We start from the raw sequence: 9534 nt of genomic DNA, 5'->3' as shown, positions 1-9534 counted from the left end.
CGGATGATTGTAACCACTCTAAGTTCGTCTGCCTTGGGAAAGCTAGCGTGTCTCCGACATAGTGATAACACTCGCTGCCTTCTCTAGTGCAGCTCAACCAGGTCTCGTCCCAAATCCCAAATCACGGAAAATATGCGTTGTAGTCCGAACGAGTCGTTCGTTATAGTTTTTTAAAAGTGATTTCTGTTAAATAAAATATCTCCTTTTGAAGTGGACTTTGAGCTTTGTAACTTTGCAGATCTTTTTTATGCTCAAACAGCAACATTACAGACTAACTAAAGTTAAAAAAGTGAAAAAGCATAATAGGACCCCTTTAAACTCTTTTCTATTTTAATACATTTTAAAATGTAATTATTTCTGTGATGCAAAGCTGAATTTTCAGCAGCTATTACTCCAGTTGTCAGTGTCTCATGTTCCTTTAAAAAAATCATTCTAATATGTTGATTTGCGGTTCACGTGACTTTTTATTATATATAGGATGTAAAAATCTGTAAATATTTTAAAGGGTAAAATTTTAATAATTGTAATATCTACAATGTCTTCATGGTATGTAGTCTATAAACACATTTACAAAACTGCTTATAACAAAAATATCTGTAATTTGGCCTATATTTTATTACTCCCGTAATATATTTAATAGGCCCAACATGTCTACATTAATATAATAAAATTCTACATGAATATCCTACATTTCTGCCACAATACCTCCGTTAGTGGTACAGTTAGTGTTACAACAGTAAATCCATTGTAAATGTTGGTGATTTAAAAGTATTCTAACTTGATTATCACAATATTTCTCCAGTTTTTCCACGTCAGTGTTGTTGAGAATGTTAGCGCTGTTTCATTTGGCTTTAAACTACTTCAAAATTCAATTCAATTCAAGTTTATTTGTACAGCGCTTTTCACGATACAAATCATTGCAAATTAACTTTACAGCAAATTAAGTTTCTACAATATTTAGTGGTAGCTTATCAGTGGTGACTGTCAGTTAATGTACATATGGCAGAAATGTACGGAAAAATCAATTAAAGACGTAATCAAACAGACGATGAACACTATTAACAGCAATTATTATATGATGCAATCAAACTTATAGCAAAATGTGGTAGTTCTGTATGTTGTTTCAGGGTTGGCATCATCTGAGGTCCTCTGAAGGGTTGGCATCATCTCGCAAAAACAGAGAAACAAATAGAGACATAATAAGCGTAGCTGCTGTTCCAACCAAGCAAAAATGATTTGTTTAACCCAAACTAAAGAATAATAATGTGCATTTGATCAGATATAACTGCAGTACAAGATTATGAGATACATTTTTTGAATGCTTGTCCAAAGAGATGTGTCTTTAATCTAGATTTAAACAGAGAGAGTGTGTCTGAACCCCGAACATTATCAGGAAGGCTATTCCAAAGTTTGGGAGCCAAATGCGAAAAAGCTCTACCTCCTGTAGTGGACTTTGCTATCCTAGGTACTACCAAAAGTCCAGAGTTTTGCGACCTTAGGGAGCGTGATGGATTGTAGCGTCTGTAGAAGACTAGTTAGGTACGCAGGAGCTAAACCATTAAGGGCCTTATAGGCAAGTAATAATATTTTGTAACTGATACGGAACTTAATAGGTAGCCAGTGCAGAGACTGTAAAATTGGGGTAATATGATCATATTTTCTTGACCTGGTAAGGACTCTAGCCGCTGCATTTTGGACCACCTGTAGCTTGTTTATTGAAGATGCAGGACAACCACCTAGCAGTGCATTACAATAGTCCAGTCTAGAGGTCATGAATGCATGAACTAGCTTTTCTGCATCAGAAACAGGTAACATATTTCGTAACTTGGCAATGTTTCTAAGATGGAAGAATGCTGTTTTTGTAACATGGGAAATATGATTTTCAAAAGACAAGTTGCTATCTAATATAACACCCAGATTTTTGACTGTAGAGGAAGTAACAGTACATCCGTCTAGTTGCAAATTGTAATCCAAGAGATTCTGTGTACTGTCTTTTGGTCCAATAAGTAATATCTCTGTCTTATCCGAATTTAATAGGAGAAAATGATTGGTCATCCAATCTTTTACATTTTTAACACACTCTGTTAGCTTAGATAATTTAGAAGTTTCATCTGGTCTTGTTGAGATATATAGTTGAGTATCATCAGCATAACAGTGGAAACTAATCCCGTATTTTCTAATAATATTACCAAGGGGCAACATGTATATCGAAAATAGCAGAGGACCTAGGACAGATCCTTGTGGCACTCCATATTTTACTGGTGATAATCGAGATGACTCCCCATTTAAATGAACAAAATGGTAGCGATCGGACAGGTAGGATCTAAACCATCTTAAAGCCTGCCCTTGAATACCTGTATAGTTTTGTAATCGATCTATGAGTATGTCATGATCTATAGTGTCGAACGCAGCACTAAGATCAAGTAAAACTAGCAATGAGATACAGCCTTGGTCTGACGCAAGAAGCAAGTCATTTGTAATTTTAACAAGTGCAGTTTCTGTGCTATGGTGGGGCCTGAAACCTGACTGAAATTCTTCATAGAGATAATTTTTTTGCAGGAAGGAGCACAGTTGAGCAGACACAACTTTTTCTAAAATTTTAGACATAAAAGGAAGATTTGAGATGGGTCTGTAATTTGCCAGTTCACTAGGATCTAGTTGTGGTTTCTTAATAAGAGGCTTAATAACCGCCAGCTTGAATGGTTTTGGGACGTGACCTAAAGACAACGACGAGTTAATAATATTGAGAAGCGGTTCTTCTGCTACAGGTAACAACTCTTTCAGTAATTTAGTGGGTACAGGATCTAACAGACATGTTGTTGGTTTAGATGCAGTGATAAGTTTATTTAGCTCTTCCTGTCCTATAATTGTAAAGCACTGCAGTTTATCTTTTGGTGCGATGAATGAAGCTGAAGTATTATACGGGCATCATCTCTTCTCAGGTGTTCTGGATCCAGACTGAAGCTTGTGTAAATCCTAGTTGACATCCCGTGGCAAAAACAGAGAAACAAATAGAGACATAATTGCTGCTGTTCCAACAAAGCAAAATTTATTTGTTTATTTGTTTAACCCAAACTAAAGAATAATAATGTGCATTTGAGCTTTGTAAAAATCGACGCGTTTCAAAAAGGCGGGGCATAGAGGAGAAACAATAATGTACAGTATGTGGAAAATAATGTTGTTTTTTTTTACTTTAAACCGCATAAACACATTTCATTACACCAAATACACAAAATAATGTTCTTTTTAGCAGCATCATATGACCCCATTAAGCGAAAATTGCACTCAATATTAGTGCCAAACATATTGGTGTGAACAGGCCTTAAATTAAGGTGATCTGGGTACTGTGAAATAATGTCAAGACAACACATCTTCCTTTTGCATTATATTTTCTGGATGGATTCAGAAACATATAACTCATTATTTAACTCATTATACCAACATTTGGGTTGGTGTTAAAGAATTGTGTTATAATAACCCCTACAAATATAACTCATTATATACACTATAAATACTTTAAAGGTGACAGACATGTAGATGTTTGTGAAAGATGTTTTCTCTGTTTTAGAGGGATGATTATTTTGAAATCATACCCTATTTATTGCATCAAAATTTGTTAATACTTTACTATATTTAAGGGTGGATAATTTTATCAGTTGTTTATTGCAACAATACATAATTACAATAACTTTGTTTAGTGCTCTTTTGAAAGTTTATAGCATGATTTGTGAAAATTTAACTATACTGAATGACATAGCATAGACTTCTTCATGGCTAGTTTTTGTGTATTTCTTTTCATTCTGTAACCTACTTGTTCTACATTTTGAGACTTTAGTCTTTGCAACTAACCAGATCTTCTTTATGCACCAAGAGCTTGTAACACTCCAAAGAGAAATCGCATCATATGACCCCGATGGTGAGTAGGGCACAATAGAGATTATGCTGCGAAACCACCGATATGAATAAGAACAGTGCGCTGTAAAGACAGAAGGAAAACGAAACTTTTCCAACTCATTGTTTTTCAGCTTTATTATGCATGCAAATGATTTACTCTAACGATTAATGGTTGGTTAGCTACCGTTTTTGTGCCTCATCCCCACCCGCAGAGCGCGCTGTTCATTCGGTAACATACATGGTAAAAGCCCCCCCATCAATGTGATAAAAATAGCTTCAAGCTTCATCCGATTCATTCACTTTTCATCGCTTTTGGAAGATGGCACACTACACGTGTGAGGAAGCTCTTGGGACGGTCCTGGACAGCGAGGAAGAATTCACCTTTTCCTCAGAAGAGGAGCAGGAGTCCAATGATGAATGGTCGCATTTTGAAGAGCGACTTGATCCAGCCGAGGATGTCCTTTCTGATGAGTAAGTCATTCATACTTTTAGTTGTCATGTCATTTTTAAATAATCATGCACATATTTTACTAGTTTACTATATTTTGAGTAATATATGTCTGTCATGGATATAAGTTAGGACATAATATAACTCGTCGTTACATCTAAATGTTGTACAAAACGAGTAACTTTTGTGCTGTATAATAAACTATTGTTCGGTTTGAGATCAGTGTTTTTTTTTTTTGGTTAATCAAGGATGCATTAAATTGATCAAAATTGGCAGTGAAGATGTTACTAAATGTCCATTTCAAATAAATGCTATTCTTTTGAGCTTTCTATTTATTAATCAGAAATGTATCACTGTTTGAACTAAAAGTAAGTAGTGCTGATAATAAGAAAGGTTTCTTGAGCACCAAATCAGCATATTTGAATGATTTCGAAAGGATCATGTGACACTGAAGACTGAAGTAATGGCTGCTGAAAATTCAGCTTTGCCAGAATAAATTATATTTTAGAATAAATAGAAATTTTAAATTATAATAAAATTTCACAATATTACTGTTTTCACTGTAGTTTTGTTTAAATAAATGCAGCCTTGGTGAGCATAAGAAATCCCACATTTTTGAAAGGTAGTGTATATTGATATAAATAAGAAATAATTATTTACACTTTACTGTAAAATAATGCCGTATCAATTTAGCTTATTTGTGAATATCTGATCAGCCATTAATGTTTTTAGGTTGCTATAAATGTGCATGTGTTTTTGTTATGAGTGCAATATTAGCGATTAGTCATGTTAAAAAAAATAGCTTTGATCCTGTTATCATCATGCTCACAGGTTTGTTTGTTTGTTTTTTTATAAAACAGAAATGAGGAGAACGACAGTGACCACCAGATGCCTGTTGCAAAGAAAGCCAGGACAAACAAGCAGTCTGCTCTGACATGGAAAACAGAGACTGAAGTCGACTTGGTTCCACAGACTCTGAGATTCGTGCCCGCACGCGATCCCGGACCGCAGCTGTGGTCAGCTGACTCGTACACTCCCCTCAGTCTCTTCAAACTCTTTTTCTCTGAAAGCGCTGTCTCAACTCTATGCTACAACACAAATGCCCAGGTCGCCAGGTCAATTGAAAGGGGTCGCAAATACAGGTGGACAGATGTCAGTGTTAGCGAATTGTACCGTTACTTTGGACTCATATTCTACATGGGCATGGTGAAGTTGAGCTCCATCAATGACTACTGGCGGCAGGACAGTCTTTGCTCTGTGCCTTTTCCCGCCACAATCATGTCAAGGGACAGATACCGCACCATTTCATGGAATATGCACATGAGTCACCCAGCTGCGGACAAGGAGAATGACAAAAAGAAGGGCACAGATGAATATGACTGGCTTTTCAGGGTCAAACCCCTCATGGACACGATCCGTCTTGCGTGCAAAACTATTTATCATCCTAGAAGAAATTTAGCTGTGGATGAAAGAATGGTGGCATGCAAAGCCAACACAGGAATGACACAGTACATGAAAGCCAAGCCAACCAAGTGGGGCTTCAAGCTGTTTGTCCTCGCCGACTCATCAAATGGATATACTGTTGACTTTTCTGTGTACACAGGAAAAAACAATGTTGCCACAGGCAATGGACTGCCATATGATACTGTGATGTCTCTCATGGACAAAAAACTTTTGGGATCTGGGTACCATGTGTACATGGACAATTTCTACACAAGCCCAAAGCTCCTAACAGACGTGATAGACATGAGGTATGGCGCTTGTGGGACTTACAGAGACTACAGGAAGAATAGCCCACAAAATGCAGCTAATTCACTGACTAAAAATTCCCCCAGGGGATCCATTAGATGGATTCGCAATGGTCCGCTTGTGTTTGTGAAGTGGATGGACACACGAGAGGTGTCTGTGTGTTCCTCTATTCATCCTGCCTACACAGGAGACACCGTGCAGAGGAAAGTGAAAACACAAGATACATGGAGCTTAAAATCTTTCCCCTGTCCCGCACCTGTTACTGCATACAACCAATACATGGGGGGCGTTGACTTGTCCGATCGGCTGTTGCAATACTACACCGCACAGCACAAAACCTTGAAGTGGTACAGAAAGATCTTCCTACACTTCTTGGACATTGCTGCCACCAACTCTTTTACAGTTCACAAAGAGCTATATGGCAACATGACCTACAAGGAGTTTATGGAGCAGCTTATCTCAGAGCTCTGTGGCGTGTCACCGAAAATCCCACAGAAACAGGCCAGCAGTGACCATGTGCCCGTTCCAGGAGCTCCGCTGAGCACTGATACCAGGAAAGTTGCCTCTAGTGGTCGGCGAATCTGTGTGCACTGTAAAGCAGCGCATGGAAAGAAGCAGCAAACTCCTTGGAAATGCCAGGCGTGCGATGTGCACTTGTGTCTTCAGTTGACCAGGAACTGTTTCCAGGAATGGCACAAAGCTCTGTGACTGTGTTCAAAAATGTGGTTTTGGCCTTCTGTCTTTTATTTTATCTGTCTTTCTGTCCGTCTGCATTGTTGTACACTGTTGTAAATAAACTGCAAACAAAAACATTTTCTTTTAAGTCTTCTCACATTTTTTTTTGGTTTCCTCAGTCGCATCCCACATTGATAGGTCTTTACCTTTACCTACCTGATGTGAAATACATCAAAACAGTGAAAAAAGTGTCACGCATACACTACCGCTCAAAAGTTTGGGATCAGTAAAACTAGTAATGTTTTTTAAAGAAGTCTCCTATGCTCATCAAGGCTGCATTTTTTTTTTTTTTTATCAAAAATGCAGAAAAAACAGTAATCTTGCTAAATGTTATTACAATATAAAATAATGGTTTCTATTTTAATATACTTTAAAATATAATTTATTTCTGTTATGCAAAGCTGAATTTTCAGCAGCCATTACTCCAGATGCTGATTTATTATTAGAATTATCAATGTTGGCAACAGTTGTGCTGCCAAATATTTTTTTTGGAAACTGCGATACTTTTTTCAGGGTTCTTTGATGAATAAAAAGTTTAAAAGAACAGCATTTGTTGTTTCCAAAAAATATTAAGCAGCACAACCGTTTCCAGCACTGATAATAAATTAGCATATTCAAATAATTTCTGAAGGATCATGTAAAAACATTACAAGTCTTACTGATCCCAAACTTTTGAGCGGTAGTGTAAGTTAAATGTTTTGTTTTATGTGAATGAAAGGACAAGATGATTTTCACAACATGTAACAGGCTCTGGTCTATGAAATCCAGTAATAAAAACTATATATATATATATTTATATATTAAATTATTCCAATATGCTGATCTGGTGCTCAAGAAACATTTCTCATCAACGCTGCTTAAGTTCTCACAAATCTGTTTTTTTGGGGGGTTTTTTCTTTGCTTTGTCAATCAGTTTAATGGAGTGTAGATTTGGAAAAAAAATATTCAGTATCCTATCTGACTGGATGTTCTTGTGATGCATTTACATTTCTTATTTTATACTTCTGTAGAAAACACTGTTGTTCTTTACATTATTTCTTAATGTTTTAGTTGTTTTATTTGTCTGTGACAATTGTGTATGGCTGCCTATAAGGCCTATATAGAAATAAAATCTTTAAAAGATCTAAAATGTTGTAATTGTATTTCTCATAGACTTTCACTCACGAAGTGAACTTAAAGGGCTCCATCCATAAGCTGTGCAGCAACAGCTGCTTTAACCAGTTCCGCTCCTCCAATAAACTGACTATGAACAGCTGTGTCAACTGTGGAGGATATTGCAATGGCACAGACAGTCAGTGTCCATCTCTGCAGATAGAGGGCAGTCTTATGAAGTTCTGCAAACAAAACTGCCTCATAGGCTTCAAAAAGGTAATGTCAAATGAATAACTAAATAATGGTCAGTTAATTTGTTGAAAGTCATTATTAAATACATTGATCTTTCTTTGTAGAAAAGTTTGAAACCTGTCACCTGCAAAATTTGCCGTACCATGCGCCCGGTTGCAGAAATGGTGGATAGTCCGAATACAGAGGGAATCAGGGAGCTTTTCTGTTCAACTTCCTGTGTCACAGCGAATAAGGTTCAGACTGTCAGTTCTTCAGGTAACATAACCAGTTGTTCACCAAGATGCCGCATTCTTAATGATCTTCTCTTTTTTTTTTATATAAAGTATACTCAAATGTCCTTTTTGTCTGCATGTTAACAAGGTGCTCCAGTGGAATGCAACAGCTGCAAGCTTAAACTAGTGCCTCAGTACCATCTAGCCATGTCTGACGGAACCATCCAAAACTTCTGCTCCTTTTCATGTGTAGTATCATATCAGGTAGAGTTTACTGATCTCTCTAATTCAAAGGGGACATCGGATGCAAAATTCACTTTTACATGGGGTTTGCATATAAATGTGTCTTAGCATTGTGTGGACACAACCACCCTACAATAATAAAACATCCATTTGCTCCTTTTTTTTTTAATCCCCCAAAAAATCTAAACACTCTCTATGGACTATATGCATAGTTACTTCCTGGTTTTAGATAAGCCAGCTCAGTCATTTCTGGTCAACTGTCAAGATGTCTACATAATCCATTCTCAATTTGAAGAAAAGTGTTGTCTAAGAGGACCAAACGTCCATGTATACAGTTTCAGGAATGACAAACCTGAGTGTAAAAAATGAAGCGAGTGAATCCACTAAATTGTGATGCAAGTCATTGCTATGATTGACAGTGATAGCTGTAGCAATGGATGGAGCAAAACATCTGACAAGCCGATGTCAGAAGCAAAGCTGTGCATTAAGTAATTCAGACTAAATTCAGAGTAACAAAACTAGCAGCAAGTCTGTGTTGGATGAATGTATTTAGCAGCTTCTACAGTTAAAGATAAAACAATGTAATTTTTAAATTAAATCTAAAAAAATTTTTTTTTAAATGTAATGCATTATATAATTGTTATACCATTAATAATTAACTTATTTAATTTGTAGTTAAATAATTAACCCTTCTAGGCTGGGCTTAATTTCTTTTTTAAATGACATGAGACTTTGTGACTTCCTGCACTTGCTATACTTTATACTTCAGTACAGTAAAAGTATTAAAACTTGTTATACATTCGTGGCCAAAAGTTTTGGCATTGACATAAATTTTGTGTTTTGCAAAGTTTTCTGCTTCAGTGTTTGTAGATTATTTTCCCACATGTTTCTATGGTATACTGAAAAACA

General features: G+C 36.5%; 2 protein-coding genes across 2 annotated transcripts in view; both read left to right on the top strand.

Moving 5' to 3' along the window:
• The window catches only part of LOC107706586 (zinc finger MYM-type protein 4-like), a 28898-nt gene that overhangs the window by 3371 nt on the left and 15993 nt on the right, over positions 1 to 9534 (top strand). The window contains exons 5-9 of the mRNA XM_016510340.1: positions 4214 to 4365; positions 5203 to 6739; positions 7979 to 8194; positions 8275 to 8425; positions 8531 to 8646. Of these exons, the coding sequence (XP_016365826.1) occupies positions 4214 to 4365; positions 5203 to 6739; positions 7979 to 8194; positions 8275 to 8425; positions 8531 to 8646 (2172 nt within the window). The remainder of the gene's footprint in view (positions 1 to 4213; positions 4366 to 5202; positions 6740 to 7978; positions 8195 to 8274; positions 8426 to 8530; positions 8647 to 9534) is intronic.
• Positions 3902 to 6880, top strand: LOC107706593 (piggyBac transposable element-derived protein 4). The gene is made up of 2 exons (XM_016510347.1): positions 3902 to 4365; positions 5203 to 6880. Exons 1-2 carry the CDS (start codon positions 4214 to 4216, stop codon positions 6797 to 6799), a joined length of 1749 nt encoding a protein of 582 aa, XP_016365833.1. The 5' UTR covers positions 3902 to 4213; the 3' UTR covers positions 6800 to 6880.

This window comes from Sinocyclocheilus rhinocerous, unplaced genomic scaffold (genome assembly GCF_001515625.1).
Source record: "Sinocyclocheilus rhinocerous isolate Xijiao unplaced genomic scaffold, SAMN03320098_v1.1 scaffold1497, whole genome shotgun sequence".
NCBI lineage: Eukaryota > Metazoa > Chordata > Actinopteri > Cypriniformes > Cyprinidae > Sinocyclocheilus > Sinocyclocheilus rhinocerous.
Note: the sequence above shows the minus strand (reverse complement) of the source record. Positions and strands in the feature narration are given on the sequence as shown.